At 39.7% G+C, this 22,075-nt stretch overlaps 1 protein-coding gene and 1 long non-coding RNA gene across 5 annotated transcripts in view; one reads left to right on the top strand and one right to left on the bottom strand.

Annotated features, from left to right (window-relative positions):
- Positions 1–22,075, top strand: part of VEPH1 (ventricular zone expressed PH domain containing 1) — a 200,239-nt gene that overhangs the window by 171,259 nt on the left and 6,905 nt on the right. For 2 of the 3 annotated variants that reach the window (XM_072618640.1, XM_072618639.1), the window contains exons 12-13: positions 3,670–3,787; positions 19,781–19,917. In XM_072618640.1, coding sequence (XP_072474741.1) covers positions 3,670–3,787; positions 19,781–19,917 — 255 coding nt within the window. Of the gene's footprint in view, positions 1–3,669; positions 3,788–19,780; positions 19,918–22,075 lie in introns of those variants that run through there. The other variant, XM_072618643.1, reaches the window with a different exon arrangement.
- The window catches only part of LOC140510208 (uncharacterized), a 146,441-nt gene that overhangs the window by 97,661 nt on the left and 26,705 nt on the right, over positions 1–22,075 (bottom strand). The window contains exon 1 of one of the 2 annotated variants that reach the window (XR_011969146.1): positions 7,980–12,961. The exons of the other annotated variant lie outside the window; for it this stretch is intronic. This is a non-coding gene — a long non-coding RNA (uncharacterized lncRNA). Of the gene's footprint in view, positions 1–7,979; positions 12,962–22,075 lie in introns of those variants that run through there. 2 annotated transcript variants of the gene reach the window in all.

Genomic DNA, 22,075 nt, shown 5'->3' on the forward strand with positions numbered 1-22,075 from the left:
CGGAACACATTGATAATGTTATAAGAACCAGAGACTTTCTCCCCCTTTCCAGGCTCCACTGTGTTGACTCATGCTGTCGTTTGTCAGCCAAATAATGCTTGTAAATATCTTCTCCCCTTTCTAGGCTGCCCAGATTGTTTTTTTAAGAGGCATAGCAAGAGGATTATTCTATGTTTCCCAATTCCTTTTTCCCATTAATATGCTTTTGTGAAAGGAGGGGGGAAATGTTCGTTTAATCAAATGTTCAGAAAAGAAGTTTTTGTTTTCTCTCTCCAGGGTATTATTCTCCTTTTTTGCTTTAATCCTTGTCCTCATATAGAACAATTCTTTTTGCATGTGAGGTGGCTTCTTTCTTCCAGTGGGAAGAGGGAAAGTGAACTGGTTTTTTGATCGGATTATTACTGCAATGACTCAACAACAAGAAATGTTATTTCATTGGCATAAGGAACTCACAGTCAGGGAGGATCAGCACCTGCTGTGAAGAATGTATTTTTAGAGAAGAACCTAGGGATATTGAAAAGTTAAGTGACTTCCCCAGGGTTATACCTTCAAAATTCAGCTCAAATCCCATATTAAGCAAAAAGAGTTTCCTACCATACCCCAGCTGCCACTATCTTCCTTCTCATATTATCTCCCATTAATCACATGTCTAATATGTACATAGCTATTTATATGTATTCTCTCCATTAGAATGTGAGCACGTTGAGGGTAGAGCATTTTGCCTTTGTTGCCATGCTCAGTATTATTTTTTTTTCTCAGAGTGGGGAAATGAAGCCAGGAACACCTAATTCTGAGCATTTCTCTCTCTATGGACTACACCATGCTTCCTCTTTAGGGGACTAAAATGTTTTCTGTTTTGAAACCTGGTTTGGAAGGAAATCAGGTGGATGTAATTATCAGAGGAGAGTATCTTTTCCCCTGAGGATTGCCTGCCAAGGCACCGTTTTAATCTCCTGCTTATTATACGATACACATTTCAGCTAAAATACCTGGAAATGTTCTACTTAGGGGCTCCCCCCATGGAGTGCAAAGATTGTTAAGTTTGTGACACTTGGGATGTCTCCAGTGTTCTCTAAGGGCACTTTGAGATAATATTCAAAACTAAATTAATGTTGACTCTCATTAATGTTTAAGAAATGACATATGGTAACATTTTGGAGGGAGAGGAGGAGAACTTGTTAGAACTGACCAGTGTGGAAGGAGGGATGGGAGCAGGACTATAGAGGAAAAAAATGAAATGACATCAAACAAATAAGAGGGTTATTGTGGCATCCAAGGTAGCAAGCCAGCCTCAAAGTCAAGAAGATCTGGGTTCTTAGCTTGCCTCTAACACACATTAGTTGTGAGACCTTGAGTAAATCACTTAACTCTCAATGCTCTAGTCAAGGACCAACAAGCAAATTGAAATATTACTGTGGTCTAGTGGAAACTAAAGCTTTGCCCTATGGAGCCTAGGCGTAGAGGGCTGTGACAGCGTTTGTCTTCCACAGATGGAAATGACTTAACCTTAGCACCTTCTTAGCCAGAAAAGTAGGGACATTAGAAGGGTTCTAAGAGGCTTCTTGCAAGCGGTGAGTTCCACCCTGGCCAAATCCCAGAATGCCCAGACTTTATACTCACAAAGGCCAGTGTCCTCAAGTCTCTACTTCTATAGAAACATGTTTCCCCACTCTGATTGTATTTGTCTTAAAAAATTCATAGGAGGACCCCTTTCATGCTACTCTAATCCTGAATTGCTGGTGATGGCTTGGAAGATTCCATCCTTAAAACTTGTGATTACCAACTTTAAAAAGCTTATCTCTTCTCTCCTTTCCTGATACGTTGCCCCCAGTGCTAGTTGGTATCAGGCCTGCTTTAAGATTCCAATAAGGCAGTATGAATTTGGAAGTAGCTTATTCACCCCAGAAAGTGAATAATAAACAAAAACAATAGCCTTAGAAGCCTCTGGTCTGAGATCAGAAAAGAAAAATGAAGCCCAGGTTGTCATTTTTAATAGTATTTTGTTTTACCAGGAGTCTACAATCTGTGTGATATGATTGAAAAAAGATTGATATTTAATCATGTGGGAAAATAGAAAAGTACCATTTATGCAAATGATCCAATAGAGGTTTCACAAATTTAGTAGCCTAGGCAAACATCTACCTTTGCCACCATAATATTCATGTGAATTTCATACTTTGAAACATACAAAACCTCCAGGTACATTTCAGTTGTTATCTTAGGGAACATTATTTTTAAAAAAAAGATTTATTTTTAGATGTAATTGTTTCTAAATTACTGAGATCATGAATTAAGATATACAGAAGGCATCTTAACAGCTTCCCTGATATGCCCTCACTGACATTGTTGTATTCTTACATGAACTTGGTTTTCAAACCATGAAGTTCAGCCATGTTTACTGAGCTGAGCCCCAGAAAGTTCTTTTCCTGAACACAAGTTGGCATTGTTGTTGGCATTGCTGTTCAGTCCCTTCAGTCATGTCCAAATATCCATGACCCCTTTTGGGGTTTTCTTGACAAAAATACTAGAGTAGTTTTCCATTTCCTTCTCTAATTCATTTTACAGGTGAGGAGACTGAGGCTGAGAGAGTAAGTGACTGGCCCCGAGTCACACAGCTAGCAAATTTCTGAGGTCAGATATGAACACAGGAAAATGAGTCTTCCTAATTCCAGAACTGGCAAGTGTTCAACATTTAGAAAGCTCTAGAAAGAAATTCCTTTTAAGTTCTGGTACCATTTTCAAAATTACTCTTGACTAACTGAAAGAAGCAAAGATATTCAGTGGAAGGTGTGCTAGATTGGAAGTCAGAGAATCTAGGTTCAGAATCCTGCTGAATTATTTACCACCTAAGTAACCTTGGGGCTATATGCTTAATCCCTGAATTTCAGTTTCCTCCTCTATAAAAAAAATTGGCATTGAATTTAGAGGAGTCAAATTTATGACCTCCTAGCTGCACAACTCTAGAAGGTTAGCCTGGCCAGATTAGAATGACATTGGGAAAAGCTTAAGAAAACGAATAAAAATAGAATCACACGTAGATGATGATAATTTGTGGGGTTTTTAGTCAATATGTAACCCCAGAGATCATTTCTATTAGAGTTTGACACTGACCCCTCTGATTCCCCCTTAAGCTCTACACGTACAATTCTAAAATCACTGAAGAACTTTGGTTTCTGTGGACACACCTGTAGAAGGAAGGAAAAAGAGGTAATTAATGCTCCAGAATTCTTATCCTGGCTGTGCCCCAGCTCTGAGCAAAGGCACCAAGATTAGCACTCCAAACCTTTGTATTCCTTCCATCATAGAATGGGGAAACAGTGCTTGCCTCCCTATGGCAGGTGTGGCTTATACAAGTATTTGGAAATAAGGAGAAAGTTTGGACTGCAGACTTCATGCAAGGGTCATGTTCCATTGGCATAGCCCCTGAGAACTCTGAGAACACAAGATGCAGTATCAGAGTCAGACATCAGGGCAGACTCCTGGTTTTTATTTGTATGATTTAGAGTTGATCACAGTGTCAATCAGAGTCTTTGATACAGTTGGCACTCAGCAACTATTTACCGAGTGGCTATATGGATGAATGAATTCATTTTCCAGTTTCCAAGTCACCCCATGTCGAGGAACAACCAGAGTAATTTTTCTTGTTTGTGTTTCTTGTTACTGAACTAGGACGTGGACCAGGTGCAGCAACATCTGGAGGAAGTGAGATTCTTTGATTTGTTTGGCTTTAGTGAGGAAGCAGGCGCGTGGCAATGCTTCATGTGCAATAATCCAGAAAAGGCAACAGGTAAGGGTGCCTTTGGCTCCTGAAACCAGTTTGTTGTGGGCTCAGTTTTGAAAGGAATCTGCACATAGTCTCAGTTGATTGCCATTGTGCAAACTTCATGAGTAATTCTGAGATACAAAGGCAGACATGTGGTCAATTCTTGACTTACGTAGGCTTTACGTGAATGATTTTACATTCTATAAAATGAAGACAGTAACGGCAACTATGTTCCAGAGTTGTCAGGTATACAACTCTTCACAAGCATTAAAGCACTACAGAAATACAGATACTATTATTAGTAACGAAGCTCTTTCTCCTAAGTAACGGCGATAATAACCTGGAGGATGGGACAGGGAGAAATCTGCACAAAATGATGGAAGAAGGGATGGAGCCATTCAAGAGGGGGAAGCCCCTGTCTTCTAACCTTCTCTTAAAATTCCTTTTTATTAACTATGAATACATATTATACAGATATATATTTACTTCACGTAGAGATAGCTACAAAGTATCTATTTATATGTAACATGATACATTATACACACATTACATTGTATACATTATATGTGTGTACACATTACATTATATATGTGCACATATTCAAATATATCCATCTGTGTGTGTGTGTGTGTGTGTGTGTGTGTGTGTGTGTGTGTGTGTGTGTGTGTGTGTAGTATTTGCTTATCTACTATCAGGTTCTTTCCCTACAGTTGAATTTAAACTTCACAAGAGCAGGAACTGCTTCGTTGGCATTTTGTCAGTGAAACCCTATTAGCACAGAGGCAGCTAGGAGCGTAAAACCTGGAGTCAGAGAGATCTGAGTTTAAATTCAGCTTCAGATTACTTACTAGCTGTGTAACAAGTCACTTAACCTCTATCTGCCTCAGTTTCTTCCTCTGTAAAAGGTGAATAATAATAGTTGGGCACATAGAAGCCTTTGGAGAATATTTGTTGAATGACGTGTCTGCCAATTCCCATCGATAAGATAATACTGATCATTTGTAAGAAGATATTACTTATTTCAGGGCAAATAATCCTAATTAGGTTGAGTTATTTTCTTTTTTTTTTTGTGGAGCAGACCTGTGATCTCATACATATAGGGAACTCCAGGTGAAGAAGTCCTTTCCACCATCATAGATCTCTACAATGCCTGACCTGCAACATAAATTCTTAAGAGGCACCAGAATTGAAGCAATTCTCCAAGGACCAAACCAAGTAATTTGACATCTGGCCCTTGTGTGTAGAACAATATGATTTATTTCCTTAATTTTTTGAAAAGTCTTTGGAATGTTAAGGGATGGGTGATAACCATAGAAAAATCATAAAGTATGAAATAGAAATATGTAAAACCTATTGACTTTCAAGTGTCTAAAAAAAGTATCAATTAATGTCCTGTCCTTCTGTTGCTGTCGTCTTTTTTCAGTCATGTCTGACTCTTTATACTCCATTTGGGGCTTTCTTGGCAAAAGTATCAGAGTGGTTTGTCATTCCCTTCTCCAGTTCATTTTACAGATGAGGAAACTGAGGCAAACAGGGGTAAGTGTTTTGCCCAGGATCACACAGCTAGCAAGAGTCTAAGGCCAAATTTGAACTCATGAAGATGAGCCTTCCTGAGTCCAAGTCCTGGGCTCTGTGCACTGAGTCACCTACCTGCCCTTTTTAGTGTTAAAGGATTGCTCAGGCACTATCCACAGTCTCCACTTCCTTTCTTCCCACTTTCTTCTGAACTTTCTAAAGCCACCCTCCCAATCTCAGCATTCAATCCAAGTTGCTATCCACAGTGACTACTGATCGCTTATTTGCCAAATCCCAAAAGCCTTTTCCCAAGCTTCATCTTTAAGGAGCTCTCAGCAGCCTTTGCCACTGTCCATCATGCTTTTGCTCTCTGATACTCTGTTCTCTGTAGTTTTTCATGCACCTGCTCCCTCGTGGTTCTCCTCCCACCTGTCTGACCCTTCCTCGGTCTCCTTTGCCAAATCTTCATCCAGGTCATGATACACATGCCCACACTCTTAGTGGTCTCCTCAGCTCCCATGGATTCAATTAGAAATCTATGCTGATGGTCCATCCCCATCCAAAAAGCCTTGCAGCCTCATCCTCCCACCCCTCCCTCATATGCCTCATTGACCCACCCCATCCCCAAAACCCTTTTCCCTCTTGTTCCCACCCCTCACTATATGCACCCCTGTCCCAGGTATCAGGGGGAGCCATGATTTTTTATTTTGCCCAAGATGCTCCAGCAATAACTCTACACCTCAAAAGTTTCATTCAGCTTGAAAATAGAAAAACTCCTCCCTTAGACTTCTGAGAGATCTCTGAATCCGGGAGCTTGTTGTTACCCGACAGCATTTCTTTATAGTGACTGCGGGTAAAGCAGGGGATACAAAGTGATCGTAGACCCACAGAAAGGGCAGAGCACAGATATGTTTTGTCCACATGCCACCTTCAGGGATACCACTGATGGTACCACCTGTGTTCACCTCATTCATTTGAACATTTTTTTTTGGCCTCTTCAAGATTATCCATTATGATCCTAAGTCCTATTTTTCCTTGCCAACATGTTATGGTTGAGTCGGAAAAGTTTGTTTATTTCACCAGATGGAGCCAGGGTGAGGGGGTAAAGGAAAGGGGCCCATTAAAATGCATTACCCTATAGAGAAGGGAGCTGCCTGTATGAAGGAGCAATTAAGGGCCCAAGTCCTTTAGTGGAGCACAGATTGCCAGCTGATTAAGAAATCCAAATTGACCCAAGACTAAGTAGAGGGGAGGGGAGGAAGGGAAAGAAGAGTGTTTTAAAAGTAATTCAAATAAAAAACAAGAAGTTGAAGAAGGAAGTTTGCCTCCATTACAAAACTTTTTAATTAGTCATTATTTCCTCAACCAGAAAAGAAAAAGGCATAAAAGGAACTTGATTGGAGAGCGGAAGGAAAGTGAGGTTCTTAATCATTGGGAGCTCAGAGAGGTCCTAAAGAATAAGCCTGCCCAGTACAGTATGTGGAGCCTTTGTGTCATGAATATTTAATATTATGTTGCTGCCCAAGGATGCCCTTAGAACAGGCCTGGAGAGCAAGTTAAGCCCACAAAGATTTCCTATTATAGTGTTAATGTACCCAGGCTTTCCTATTTGCATTCCTTCCCTTTGAGCTAGATACAGCTTAAGAACATACATAGGCTAAAAGTGCCAACTGAGGCCAGGGATGTGGAAAGAGAACATAGTGAAACAAAAGTCTGGCACCCAAAGCATCAATGAGTTTGAATTTCTCTCCTCATTTCCTGCTTCTGTGTGAATAGTCTGTTTGGACAATGGGGAGAATCCTTGTTTTAATTGACATTTCCAGTCATCAACCCTCAACTTTCCAAAAAGTTTGCATTAATTATTTGGTACTTTACACAATCGTGTAAATTATACAATAACATTTGTTGAAAAGAGGCCCATTACTGTGACACTCAGTAGACAGATGACCTTAAAGCACATTCCATTTTAAGCTCCAAATTTAAAATAAAATGGAGGAACATGGCAAGCTACCTAGCTACTAGTCAGGGTTGGTTTATATGTGTATTTTGTGATTTATGTGATATCAGCAAGATATAAAAATGAAAAATACAAGCAATATTAAATATAGTTTCGCTTTGTTTAGAGAGTTCCATCAGTTGGTCAGTGAGTCATTCAACAAACATTTATCAAGTATTTACTAATTGTACTAAAAGTTGTTGCTGCTTTTGTCCCTCAGTTGTTTCAATTGTGTCTGACTCTCCATGACCTGATTTGGGGTTTTCTTGGCAGAGATACTGCAGCGGTTTGCCACTTCCTTCTCCAATTCATTTTACAGGGGAGGAATGGAGGGGAACAATGAAGTAACTTGCCCAGGATCACACAGCTAGGATATATCTGAGGTCACATTTGAACTGAGGTCCTCCTGACTCCAGGTGCAGTGCTCTACCCATTGCATCACCACCTAGCTGCCCTCGTGAGGTTGTATTGGCATCCCCCTGTTACAGATTGTCCCAGTTGTGGTTGCACGTCTGGCATAATGAATCAGTCAAATCAATCAATCGAAACTTGAGGATTCAGATAAACAATTGCTGTAATAAATATGTATACGTATATACACACATGTGTATACATATAAGAACATGTGAATATATATTATATGTAAAATGTATATATGTATGTATGTATACATACATACATATACATTTATATTCAGATACCTACCTGGTAAAGTTAGTCATGCCCCAGAGTGGCTGAAAACGACAACAGCAAAGTTGATGGCAGAGTAAAAGCAGGGACAAGCTTCCAGCAAGAAGGTTAAGAGCCATAGACAAAGAAGATCCTAAGGTCTCAGGAACCCTCTCCCAGGGTCCTAGAGCTGACTTTGTATCATCCTCACCCAAAAGGTTCATCGCTGGGTCCCTGATCAATCCAACCAGGAGGCCAAGTTTATTCAAAGTACCCCAGATCTATACCATAACTTTGATCTCAAGAGCCCCACGTGGTGGTGTGGGAATGTGGAACATTAACTCAAACTGGCCCATTACAGAGATGAATTCTTTTCAGAGATTATGGGTTCCATTTAGGAGGCTCTGCAGTGTTCCAGGGCTTTATGCTGTCAGGAAGATGCCAACGTCCAAGGAGTCCTACATAGATGTCTCATTGTTATATCCAGAGGCACTTAGGTTTATGCCAGGTGGAAACAAGTTCTAAGAAGTTCTTCCAGGTTGTAAAGTCTTCAAGGTTTTAAATGTCCTTTGATTTTTAAGTTTTAATAGGGAATAGAGCTCTGGACATGGAGTGAGGAATACCTTGGCTCAAATCTGTCTTTAGACATTCACTAACTATATGTCCCTGGGCAAAGGACTTAATCACCGTCAGTCTCAGTTTGCCAATTTTACAAATGGAGATAATGATGGCACTGACCTCACAAGGTGGCTGTGAGAATCAAATAAGGTACTATGTTGAAACCACTTTGTAAACCTGAAACCACTGTATGTGTTACCTATTACTATTTTTTAGGTATGCTCCCAGCCACAGCATAACACTCTTTTCTGTAGACCAATCTAACTAAGTTTGGATAGCTTACAACCAGTAATTTGGTCACTTCGTGATGAATTCATTGTAAATGACAATGAATTCTTTGTCCCTTGTCCTACTGCTACCCATTGTCCTTTTTTCAAACCCTCGATGACCCCCGTCATCTACCTTCTCCAACGCTGTTCATTTGTAGCTGAATGTCACTGCAATAAGTCCTAAAACATTGCTGGCTGTCCACCATGAATCTGTTACTGAATCTTAGCTGGGTCCTTCCCACTACACAGCAATCCTTTCATTCCTCCCCGATTGACTCTATATCACCCTGTCAACAATATCTATACCTCTTCTCTCTTCAAACCAAGGGAGTAATCACCCTTTCCCTGCCCGTTTCAATAAATAAATTTGTCTCATAATTTACTAAGAAAACTGAGAGCATCCATTGTGGATCATGAATTGGGGAGAAGAGGTAGCCTACCTACGGTCATAGTAGAGAAAGAAGTCTGGAAAGTCAGGAGCATGAGAAATGAAAGATGGAGCATGAATGTTCTGGTCACTTTCCTTAAAATAAAGGTCTTAGAAAGAATTGACTCATCAGAGGAAGGAGCTGAAGGGGGAGTGATCTTCCAGGGTGAGAAAATAGTGGGGAAAGAAGTTCAGAGACCCAGGAGCAGACCAAAGAGGAGTGAAGAGCTGCCTATGGGGTGGGTGAGACCTTGTCCTCTGCTGCGGTAGCCTTGGAGAATGCAAGGGGCATCGTAACAAATACATCCCTTTTTGATGGAAGGGTTAAGGTCATGATGGAGCAATGGAGCGGTCTAAAGAAACTGGAGAGTCACAAGTGACAGAATCCATGAGCTAATATAGAAAGTTTTCTTGTTGGATGATAGCATGTTCCCTAGAACAGTCAGAAAACCCAGGTGTAAATCCTACCCCTGCCACTTCTTACACATGTGACCCTGGACAATCACTTCACCTTCCTGGGCCTCATCCTGTGTGATATGAAGGGGTTGGGCTAGTGGTCTCTGATGTCTCTTTCTTACTCTATGCTCTTCTGCTAGAACGATGAGTGTATTTAAGCAACTGGGAATGCCTAAGAAAATGGTCGTCTCTCTTTGCATGGCACAAGTCCAGTTCTTGGAGGCAGGGGACTGAGCCAATAGACCTCTTGAAGTCCCTTTCAGCATTAGGCTTATGTGACTCTTTGAACTCCAGGTCTCATTTGCATTTTCCCCACCAAGTGAAGTACCCCAAAGTTTCAACATGTGGATTTCTCTAGGCTTCTGCCACTTTCGTTCTTACCCAACATGGTTGAGATAAAGACAAAGGAAATGCGACATAAGGAAGAATAGGTTAGGACTCCACTGTGATAAACAGATGAGGAAACTAAAAGGGGAGATATTACCTAAATAGATAACAATGGAAATTCCAAAGGAAATTACTCCCTCCAGCTAAAATACATTGGAGTCACAAAGAAGCAAGTTGAAATTTCTCAAAATGTACTCCCTTTCCCCAGGGATCTATGCTGCCTGGATAACAGTAGATTCTTCTCCCATTTAACATGTGGGAAATGATTACAGTAGAAGTTATTTTCAGTCCTTCCCAATACTGAATCCTTTTCCCTCAATCACTTTTTAAGACACAGTGTGGAGGATTGGAATAGCTGTAAAATAAGCAAAGACCCCTCTGAGAATAGGATGGGCTGGTAGTGTTTATTACTGACACCGTTAGCCCACAAGAATGAGGACATTGTGGTTACACAATTGGATTCCTCACAAGTGAGATTCTTTCTGAAGAACAAGGCCAATCTCTTCTATTCGTGGCTCCTACATCTTGGAAGTGCACAGTGAATCAAACCTGAAGGGTTAGTCAGCTGAATCATTTTGGAATGTATCTGGCTTTCCAGTTAATCACTTTCAAGTAATTGTTGAGTCAGGGGCTTTCACTCTTTTTAACTAAAGTTACCTATGCTCTTACACATACCTAAGACATCTGGAAGGCAAACAGTTGGGCTTCCATTGCCTTCATCATCATATGAGAGATTCGCTGGGGTGGGATTTTTTTCTCTTGGTCTCTGGGAATCAGAATGTAAAAAATTTTGGGGAAGAGGCTTTTTTGGATCCTGAATTCTAATCTCCTAGAGTCCCAAACTCCCTGCAAGGTTCAGCTTGTGAGCCACCTCCTGTATGAAGCCTTCCCTGTTTTTCTCCCCCAGTTAGGGCCCTCATTCACACATAATCACAATTTGGCATTAACTTTGCATTTATTTTATATTTATACTCTATCTACATATGCCTCGCCCAGTAGAATATGAACTCCTTTGGGGAAGGGACTGTTTTTGCAGGCAGCATTTCAGAGTTGTAAAGGATCACTGACTGCCTCATCTAACGCATGGCTAATAATGAATGCCCAGCATAAAACATACAACAGGATATGAGACAGCGTTTGCTTGAAGACGTCCAGTGAAGAGGAGCCAACTAGCTCCTAGAATAGTTTGTGCCACTTTGGACTCATTGTTGAGAAGCTTTTGTTTGGTTTTTCTTGCTATCAAGTCTAAGATGTCCTCTTTGCATCTTACACCCACTACTCCTGGTTGCCCTGTGGAGACCATAATACCTGACATCTAGTAAACACTTCAATGTTTGTTGTTGAGTCCAGTTGGAGGAATGCTTTTAGACCATGTCATGTCTTTCCTTCTCTTTAGTGTTGAAAATTTTCTCTCTCGTATCAGAACACACATAATATCTAGCATTGGGTTTGCAAAGCTCTGCACATAGGCTATCTATCTCATTTGATCTTCATAACAACCCTGGGAGGTAGGTGCTATTATCCCCATTTTATAGATGAGGAAACCAAGGCTGAGAAAGGATGGATTGACTTGCCAAGCTAGTGAATGAGGTGGGATATGAATTTAGGTCTTCCTGCCTCCAAGCAGCACCTACCATAATGATATCACAACAAAACAATTCTTATTTTCCAAAGAGGCCGTTAGACCCTGACAGGGATTCAAATGGAAGGTTGCTCCCTCTCCATTTCTTGTAATACTCTGTGGACATTGTGGCAAAAGGCAGCAAATGACCAACGTGGATGATGGTTTCCCAGACTCTGATTTCAGAATCCATTGGCTTATAATTAAAGTATAATCAGGAGCAGTTCTGGGGGAAGGGAGCAGAAACAGAATACATTTTGTAATGTGAAGTCAAACATTCACAAAAGCACAATTTGGCTTTTTTCAGGGACTAGGTTTTCATGGGGGAAAGCTTTGTTTTATGGTCACATGTATTATAAGCTGAGTAACTTCAACACTTTGTGAAAAGAAACAAGATTTGTGAAGATCATACTAATAATTTCACTATACATATGAAAAAAAAGTTTGAGCATGATGAACTTGAGATCCAATAATTTATGAGCCTTAGTGCAAATCAGGCTAAGATCAGTGACCCAAAGTCCTCTGTGGTTTAACTTTCATTTTCCTTTAGGGATCAATTTCCAATCCTAGCATATTTCTATATGGGGCCACATGGTTTAAGGTAAAAAAAAAATGCCTGGCATGCCAGTGACTTGCAGCATAGCAATTCTGAGGTTATCCACAAAGGAACTCATAAAAATGTGTTTGAAATATTGAACATATTCTTCATGAAGAGCACACTATATCATACATCAGCATACTGGAGGGAAGAAGCATTTGTCTCGGCAATATTGAGTCAAAGTGAATAAATCAATGTCCAATTATCCCTACACAGGTGTAAGAATTGAAAGGTGAAATCACTTAGCAAATTTTAAACCTATTTTTATGACTCAAGATACCAGGTAGTGACTAGATGGACACTGGCATTCACTCTAAGCCAGGAGGGCCCAAAATACAGCCATGAAGTGGAGTTTGGGCAGGGAAATAGTCAACTGCAAGTCATGTCATCATTTCCCTGATGTCACGGTCCTCTTTGAAAACAAAAGACAAACACAACAACAGTGACTAGATATGTGATAACCCACGTAGGAGACTCGCAGTGAGGGAAGTCCCTTTCCCAATGTAGGGCAGCACTTTCTCTGCAGGTCAGACTTAGAGAGCTGCTTAGAGAACTAAGAGATTGAATGACTTGGCAGGTCACGTGGTTTGAGTCTTTGTGACTTTGAAGACAGTCCTCTATCCACCCACTCCCCACCGCCTCTCACTTTATGACCCAGGACTTAGGAGATTCTAATTCAAAGTAAACCAAAATCAGTAGATTAGGGGAACGTGATAGATATAGTTTAGGTAGTCAAATGTTTTCTAAGCAAACACTTGACAAATATTATTTTTATTCATGTTATTCTTGGGGACAAGATGGGGAAATGGAAAGGTCAATAATAATAAGTGGGATCAGAACTGGTTAAATGGCCAGCCAAGTCATTAATGGTCCAATCTCAGCCTGAAAGATCAGTATTGTGGTGCCTCGGAAATCGATGCTTTGCCTCATTCCTTTCAATATTTTCATCAGTGACTTGGATAAAGGCATGGTTGGCATGTTTATCACATTTCCAGGTGACACAGTTAGAAGGGATAGAAAGATCAGGATCCAAAAAGATTCCAATGAACTAGAGAATTGGGCTAGATCTAAAAAGATCAGATTTTATAGGAATAACGATATAGCATGTTTTACCCTTGGGTTTTTTTAAATCAACTTCACAAATACAAGATGGCAGAAGCATGACTAGACAATAGCTTATTTTAAAAGATCTGAAGTTTTTAAGGTACTGAAAGCTCAGGGTGGTGAGGACCCCATGAAATCTTTGCATCCCTAGGATGTATCATAGCACCTTGCCCATAGCACTTAATAAATATTGGCTGCATTGAGTTCCAACTTATTCACAAGTTATTCTGCTTGGTACTTGGGAGTATTTTGATGTGCAATAAAATGACTAGTGTTTTAGAAATAGGAGTTTTTTATTCCAGATTGGGCAAAAAGGAGTTAGAAAAATTGGGGCATTTGGAGAGAATTGGTCAATCAGTTGACAAGTTAGTCTATGAGGTGTGTTTTGGATATATGCACAGAATCCGCAGACAAGAGGTCAGATCTACAAAATGTAAAGTGGTGACCTCACTGCAAAAATTAAAGAATGGAGGAATAGTACAACCCTATGTATCATTCTTTAAAATAACTATGGGAATCCTTATGGAAAGTTAGATCCCGCTTTGTAAATGAGGTGACTGTGACATCACAAGGGAATTATTTTCTTATAAGAATAACCTATAGTCATTGCCATATTTTAAGAACGGCCATGTATTGCACACATCTGGACAACTTAATTGCAAAGGAAACATGGGAAAGAGACTAGAAAAACATTTCAAGTCATGCCCCACTTTTGCCCTTTACAAATTATTTTAAATTAATCCTGCAGACACAAAGATCTTGGCTTTTACCAAATAGGTTGAGATCAATACTGGTGTTCAGTCCCAGGGCTAGAGTCCAGCTCCTCTGAAGATATGTTAGCATTTCCTTTCCAAGCTTTGTTCCTTCTCAAACTTCTTTCTTTCATTATCTTTTTCTTCCTTCGTTTCTCATTTCATGCATGATAAGTTTTGGTCTGTGCTGAAAATTCTTGCTTTCCCTGCAACTGGTTGGAGGCATCCATACTCCAGCTCTTTGTTAAGTCTCTATTATCTTGTCTCAGGCCTCTTATCCTGGGTGTTCCCAGATTGGGGACACTAGATCTTTGTCCACATCATGTCTCTCTCATTTCCTTAAGCAATATCCTCTCAGGTCTTCCTTTGAGACTTTGTGACAAATACTCTTTGAATAAAACATTTTAGTCTGCAGTGGTGAAAGACTTGCTATGCCTAGTTGTCTATATAATACTCAGAATGATTCTTGTAAAAGAGAGGACCAGAATCAATCATGATTTCAAAATATCTCAGACTCAGGATCTTTTTATTTTGTATATCTTTTAGAGATAAATCTGGGATGATAGAATTGAAAAGTGCACCATTGCATTAAGAGGAAGATGCAGTTCAGAAATTAAAACTATGTCTTGCATTTCTCCCAATGAAATGGGGGTCTGGTCCACATTCATGTATATGTTTCCCAGTTAGAATTGAAAATCTCAGCGCATAAAGCTGCTTTGACGTTTTATAAATATCAAAGTTAACATACATTATGAGGTCATAAGATCATGGGATTTTTGAATCTGAAAGAGCTTTTGGTGGAAAGTTCTAAGTGGGGTTATTGCTTGATATAGGAATCCCATACCAATATTCATTCAAGAGGCTTGAGACAAGTTTCCCTGTGTGAGTTAATGGGGTCTTTAGGACACCAAAGCAGAAATAAGAACAGCCCTTACCCTCAAATAGCTTATATTTTGCTGAAGGAAACAGTACACACACATACACGCGCACACACACACGTAAATATAAAATGCATTCAAAGAATTGGTGTTAAGTTAAAGAACCAAGTATCTCAGAAACTGCCCTGCCCTGTCAATTTCTCTTCAGCCAGCTCCGGATCAACAAGCATTAATTAAGCGATCACTATTTGTCAGGGATTGTGCTGGCACTTCAGATAGGAAAAAATGAAATAGTCCCTGCCCTCAAAAAGTTTACATTCTATTAGGAGATCTAACACAGACACATCTGGGTGTATCCAAAATGAATATCAGGTAATAGGAGAGAGAAGGGAGACATCAGTTGTTCAGGGGATCAGGGGTGGCTTCACGGTGGAGGCTGCATTTTAACTGAGTTTTCAAGGAATTAAATTCTAAGAATTCTATAGCCATGATCAACAAGGATTTAATACATACTAGGTACCAGAAACTGTGTTAAGAAAGCGCTGAAGACACAAAGAAAGGCAAAAGACAGTCACCACTCAAAAGACTGTATTCCCTACAGTCTAACAAGGGAAACAACCTGCCAACAACTGCATACAAACAAAATAGATTAGATAGATAGATAGATAGATAGATAGATAGATAGATAGATAGATAGATAGATAGATAAAGAGAGAGAGATGATAAATATAGCTACACATATATACATATTTATATGTATATACATACATGTGTGTATATGTATGTAGTCTCAGAGGGAAGGCAATGGAATTAAGAGGAAACTGAAAAGGCTTCTTCTAGATGGCAGGACATTAGCCAATATTTGAAGGAAACCAGGGGAGCTAGAAAGTAGAGAGGAGGAGGTACACTCTTCTGGGCATGGGAGACAGCCAGTGTAAAAGCCTGGAGCTGGGAGGAAGACAGTTCTTATGCTTGCTTCCCTCCCTGCCCCCACCAAAGTCATCCCTTCTCCAAGCTAAAAGTACTTGAGACCTTCTACTGATCCAATTTCCTCACCATCCTTGTCACTTCTCTGGAACATACTTCATATTGTCAAAGTGCTCCCCAAAATGTATCTAGAACTGAACATAGTACTCAGAATATGGTCTAAGGCAGTATAGAATGTGACTGTCACCCTCCTTATTTTGGACATCATACTTTGATTAATGCTCCCTCATGAGCAGAGTGCATTCCAGAAGGAAGGAACAGCTTGTGCAAAGATACAGAGGTGGGAGATGGAGTGTCATGTGTGAAGAATAGAAAAGAGGCTAAATTGAGAATTAGTGAGGAGTAATGGAGTAATTTTTAATAAGCCTAGAAAAGGAGATTGGGGGCAAAATATGAAGAGTTTTAAATGCTAAGTAGGTATATATACACACATATATACACACATACACATATACATATATTATACATATATACACATACATATATGCATATATATTATGCATACATATATATTATGCATATGTACATGCATATATATAATCATTCCTAAAAGTATAGGGAGCTCCTGGAGTTTATTGAGTAAAAGAGAAACATAGTCAGTCTTGTGCTTTAGGAATATCACTTTGGTGGTTCTGCGGAGGATGAATTAGAGAAGAGACTAAAGGCAGGGAAGCCAATTAGAAGTCTCTTACAATGGGTAACGAGAACCTAAACTGGGGGCAGGAGGTTGACCATGTGAGTGAAGAGTAGGGTATTGATATAAGAGATGTTATAGAGGTAGAAATATATAAGATTTGGCAATTGATAGGATAGAAGGGTGAGGGAGAATGAGGAATCAAGGTTTACAAACATGGGTGACTGGCATACGGTAAGAACTTAATAAATGCTTGTTGACTGAATGACTGATCAAATAGAAAGATAATGGTACCCTCAACAGAAACAGAAAAATTCAGAAAGGGGGCAGGGTCTGGGGAAAAGAAAATGAGCTATGTTTTGGACATGTTGATTTGAGATACCTATGAGATATCTGTTTCAGCATCCTTCTCACCCCAAAAGATCCTTCTACCCCTTCAAGCCATTCCTCCAATTGGGGAATTTTCCCTAAGCTGTCCATTTTGAGGAAGTGGCCAAGGTCAGCCATGCTGGCTCCTAATTCCTCTCCTTATTCCACTCCTCACTCTCTGGACTTCAGCTTATACCTTCTTTCTTCCCTCCTCTACCATTTTTATCTCCTTTTTATGTGTTCTCATCCCCCATTAGAAAGCAAGGTTATTAAAGGCGAAGCCTGTCTTTCCTTTTGCTTCCATTTATATTCTGAGAGCCTAGCACAGTGCTTGGCACATAGTAAGTACTTCACATCTTGTTTTCTCATTGCACAGTTAAAATCAGAAATGTAGGTTAGCAGCTAGCATGGAAGAATGGGTGCTATATTTAAAGTCATAGAATCAGCTTTAAAATTACAAGGGACCTTAGAGGTGATCCAATTCAACACCTCCAGTTCACAGTTGAGAAATTAAGGGACTTGTACCAGGTCACACAGATAGTAAGTGACCAAAGTAGAATCTGAACCCAGGTCCTCTGACAAGAAGAGCCAGACTCAAATCCTACCTCAGAGACTCACTAGCTGTGTCACTAGGGACAAGTCACTTAACCTTCAGCCTCAGTTTCTTCATCTGTAAGGTGGGGCAGATAACAACTGTACCTGAAGTGTCTACTTTACCTGTTGTGAAGAGGCTCAAACACATGGAAAGGTCTATATTTTGCAATAATCATTCACTTCTCACCACATGCCACTACCCCCTCAAACCACCAAGGAATGACGTGATAGACTTAGGACTGCATGAACAGAACAGACAGCCCTAGATTAGAGCTTTGAACCTCCTAACATCGCATGCTGTTTATCTCACTGACTCAGACGATATTCCTTCCTCTTTTAAGAAATTCTCCCCCAAAAGCACAATCTGACACTTGCACGAGTAGTGACTAATACAATGACTTCTTGTTTCTCTAACTGGCTGCAAAAGAGAGGGATTTGGTTTCTACAAGGACTTTGGTGCCCAGAGAAATGCCAGTAGAAAGAATGATGAGTAAATTAGATCTATCTTTGAGTCTGTAACCTCAGCAACAGGAAACCAAGCAGTGCTAATGGATGTCCACTTTGGAAAGAAGACTGGTTTGGGGAAATCTGTCCTCTTTTCCAGAGTTCTAAAAGGTTGGTGGTGAGGAGAGAAGCAAAGATTAAGGTTTTAAAGTATTTAAATTAAGCCTACCTTTAGGCCATTTTTTTTTCTGCCATTGGGTTTTCATTTGGCTTAAAAATTCCAAATAACAATTGGTCCAGAAATCAAAAAGACTGCATTTGTTGAGTGGAAAATTATGAAAGTTGAACATGAGATAGTATCTTCATATAGAATGGGGCCCTGTCGTAATCCTCCCGTGAGAGGAGAAAGATAACATGTAACACCCCTGCTGTGTTTGAGTGAGAAAGAAACCCCATATGCTTTAGCCTGAAAGCTAACTGAACTTGTCAACTCTGAAAAATGTGCCAACACTTTCATTTTTAACATAAACCAGTCGTACATTAGGGAGACTGCATGACCTAGTGGATAGAGGGGTGGACGCATATTCAGGAAGGACTAAATTGACATACTGCCTTTGGTTCTTCTTGCTGTGAATCCTGGGTAAATCTTTGACCTAGAACCACAAGGTAAAAGGTGGTGATGATAGCTGCCTCCCCGAGAGGAGCAATTCTTTGTATACATTATGTATTTATGTGTGTGAGCATGTGTGCATTGTTTTCTTTAGGAAAATGAAAGCATCTTAAGGGCAAGGATTGTCTTCATTTCAGTTTTTGTTCAACCTAGAGTCTGGTTCAACCCAACCCAATTAATAAATACTATGTAGAGCAGACATTTCTATATTAAGCAAAGGACTTCATTTTTCTCCCATTTAAGTGCCAGTTTCCTTACTTCAAAGTCATCTCCTCATTTTATGACCTCTCAGAATGACAAAGTAATCATATATATGTGTGTGTGTGTGTGTATGTGTATGTATGTATATATGTATACATATATATATAGAAATCAAATCAAATCAGAGCTGAATGTTGGCTTCGGTATTTCCATTGTACAGCTCGTGGGGGAGTGGGGGGTGGCTGGGGGAGATATATTTTGTGATGCCCTACTGACCACAGCTGAAAATATTTTGAGTTACTGACCATTTAGAGTTTCACTCCCAAGCTGTGAGAGGGTCGCCAAGCATGAGCAGGCATCTTCTGTAAAATCCATTACTAATGGCTCAATGTCAGTAACTCAGACTTAGGGTGCATAAAATAGCTTTGAGAAGGCTTTTTAACTCTTTGCTAAATCAGCATTTTCTCACCTGAAAGAATGGCAAACTGAAAACAGAGTTAATTGATGCCCAGAAAAGTAGCTGCCTCTCTGGGCCACTAACCCTAAAGTCCTAATTCCTATGATGTCATTTGAGACCAAAATTGTTTTCGGGCCATGAAACAGCAATGCCAATGAAGAGTTTTCAATGCTTTCTTATAATTATGTCTGAATTGCCCGTGGAGTTTGGGGGGGAAACTTAATTGGTTTCATAATTTATGGGGCAATTCTCCAGATCTGTTTTATTGAGTTTCAGGTTCACTGTACAGTGCTACGACATTTGATTTCCTCCCAAAATAAATAAAGGGAAATGAACATCTTGATAATCTTTTTTGTTTCCACCTTTCCCAGTTGTAAATCAAGGTGGCCAACCTCTCATGGAAGGAAAACTGAAAGAGAAACAAGTTCGATGGAAGTTCATTAAAAGGTGGAAAACCCGTTATTTCACTCTGGCTGGTAATCAGCTCCTATTTAGGAAAGGGAAGTCTGTAAGTTTCTAAGCCTTTCGTTATTTTTGAACGTGCATACTGACATTCCTCATACCTTTGACCAGAAAGACATTTCGTCCAGTGCAGAATCAAAATTGATGCTTGTCTCTTTCTTATCTAACAGTTTAGTAATGTTCTTTTAATTATTTGTGCTTCTCTGGGATATTGGTGGGAGAGTAGATGACTTCTTTCTCCTGTCCTCATTAAGTTGTAACATTTCTTAAGCTCCTACTGTGTGTCAAGTGCTCCTACAGTTTATTTTTATACTTGTATTCCTTGAGGAGTCATGATTGGAGGGGGTGGGGCACCTCCACCCCAAAGATCACAGTTTCTCTTCACCTAAGTGGATGGATAGCCTTTGAGAACTTCTGTGGCTAAGGAAAATTCACCACTTTGTGGCCGACCTATTTGCCTCAGTTTCCTCAAAGTAAAAATGGGAAAAATAATAATACCTACCTAAAGTATTTCATGTCTGAATAATTACAAATTCTGAACTTGAATAACTTGGATTAATACACCATACTTATATTAGCCTTTTAAAAGGAAGAGGTTATCTGTGAGGCTTGGTCTGAACTCTTCAACCTTCTGTATTAGAAACTTTTCACAGTTTCTCAGATTCTATCTGAGACCCTGTTATGTTCTGAGAATCCTTTTGGAGAAAAGCTCTAATGACAACCTGAGCTGGTCTTTGAAGCTATCTTGGAAACTCTGATGTGACACCTTTTTTAATGGGGCATATCTATTCATGGAACCATTTTTTAAAAGCTTCTAAAATGTTTGTCTGATAAATACAAAGTATCCAGAAAAGCAGGAAGGCAGGAAACAAGGATTTCTTAAGCACCTACTATGTACCAGCCGTGGGAATGAGGTACAATTGTTATCCCCATTTTACAGATGAGGAAAATGAGAGACATAAAATAAGTGGCTTGCCTGGCTGGTGAATGTGTGAAGTCAAATTTGAACTCAGCTTTCTAAATTAAAACCTGGCATTCTGTACACTGTGGTGCCCCCTTGTGGCTTCTAAACATAGAAGAACTTCTATGAATTGATGCAAAGGAGACCCAGGAATACAATATACCAGTAACTGCAGCAATATAAATGGACAGAATGATAATAATAGCACTAAAAACTCCCAGCCCTGAATAATTATGATGACCAAACTTGGTGCCAGAAAATCTCTGAGCAAATGCACCTCCCTGCCTTCTTCACCAAGGTGGGGAACATTCTCTCTGCTGTCATGCTCTCTGCACTGGCTGGCCAGTTTTGCTGAAGGGCTTGTTTTCTCTTTCTTTTTGATTCTCTGAGAAATCAGAAGTCTAGGAGCAGGGAAAGGGAAGGGGAGCACTACAGACCTAGATGAGGAAATATAAAAACAAAAGACAGTAAAAAATGTTTTTAATGAAAGGGCCGTCTGAACAATGAAACTAAGTCAAATGCTGTGCATCTACAAAGACTAATCATTGCTTTGAAAAAGAGACAGGGAAATTCATCTCCCTCCTTTCCTTGGAGCAGCAGAATGTTGTATATGTTATCGAACAGGTCATGCTTCATTGGGGCTTTTTTTTCTTTTGTTACCGGGGACCCAGCATTGGGGAAGGGGTGCAGTGAGTGAGGTAACAGAGCTTCAGTGTTTTCAGAAATTACTGATATAAAAGCAAAAGGAATCAGTAAAATTTTGTTTAAATAAAATTTAAAAAGCCATCTGAAATTTTTGTTTGATTGAAGGAATCGCTCATGAGGTTGTGATTCCTTACAGCCCTTAAGGAAAAACAAATTCATAAAAGTAATCTTTCTAATCTCTAACAAAGTCTAGAAAGATCCTTTTTCCAAAAAAAATCTTCAATTGCTATTTTATGGATGATATTTTATAATTGGCTAATTAATGTTAAACCTTATAAAATAATGGTTTGGCATTGCAATAATGTAATAGAACATATGGGTGATACTTTAGAAAATGATATTGGGTTACATAAGGACCCCAGCAAAATACTTCTACTCTCAAGCGGCCGGCTAATCTACCAACAATCAGCACAGCCACTCGCATTTTAATAGCGATATGAAAGATCCTCATCTGTGTCAGGGAAGAATGTTTGTGTCTGACAGAAAGCTGAAACTGGGGGCCAAAACGCCGAACTGAATAGCTGCTCAGCCATGTGAT

This window comes from Notamacropus eugenii, chromosome 6 (assembly GCF_028372415.1).
Source record: "Notamacropus eugenii isolate mMacEug1 chromosome 6, mMacEug1.pri_v2, whole genome shotgun sequence".
In the NCBI taxonomy this organism is placed as follows: Eukaryota; Metazoa; Chordata; class Mammalia; order Diprotodontia; family Macropodidae; genus Notamacropus; species Notamacropus eugenii.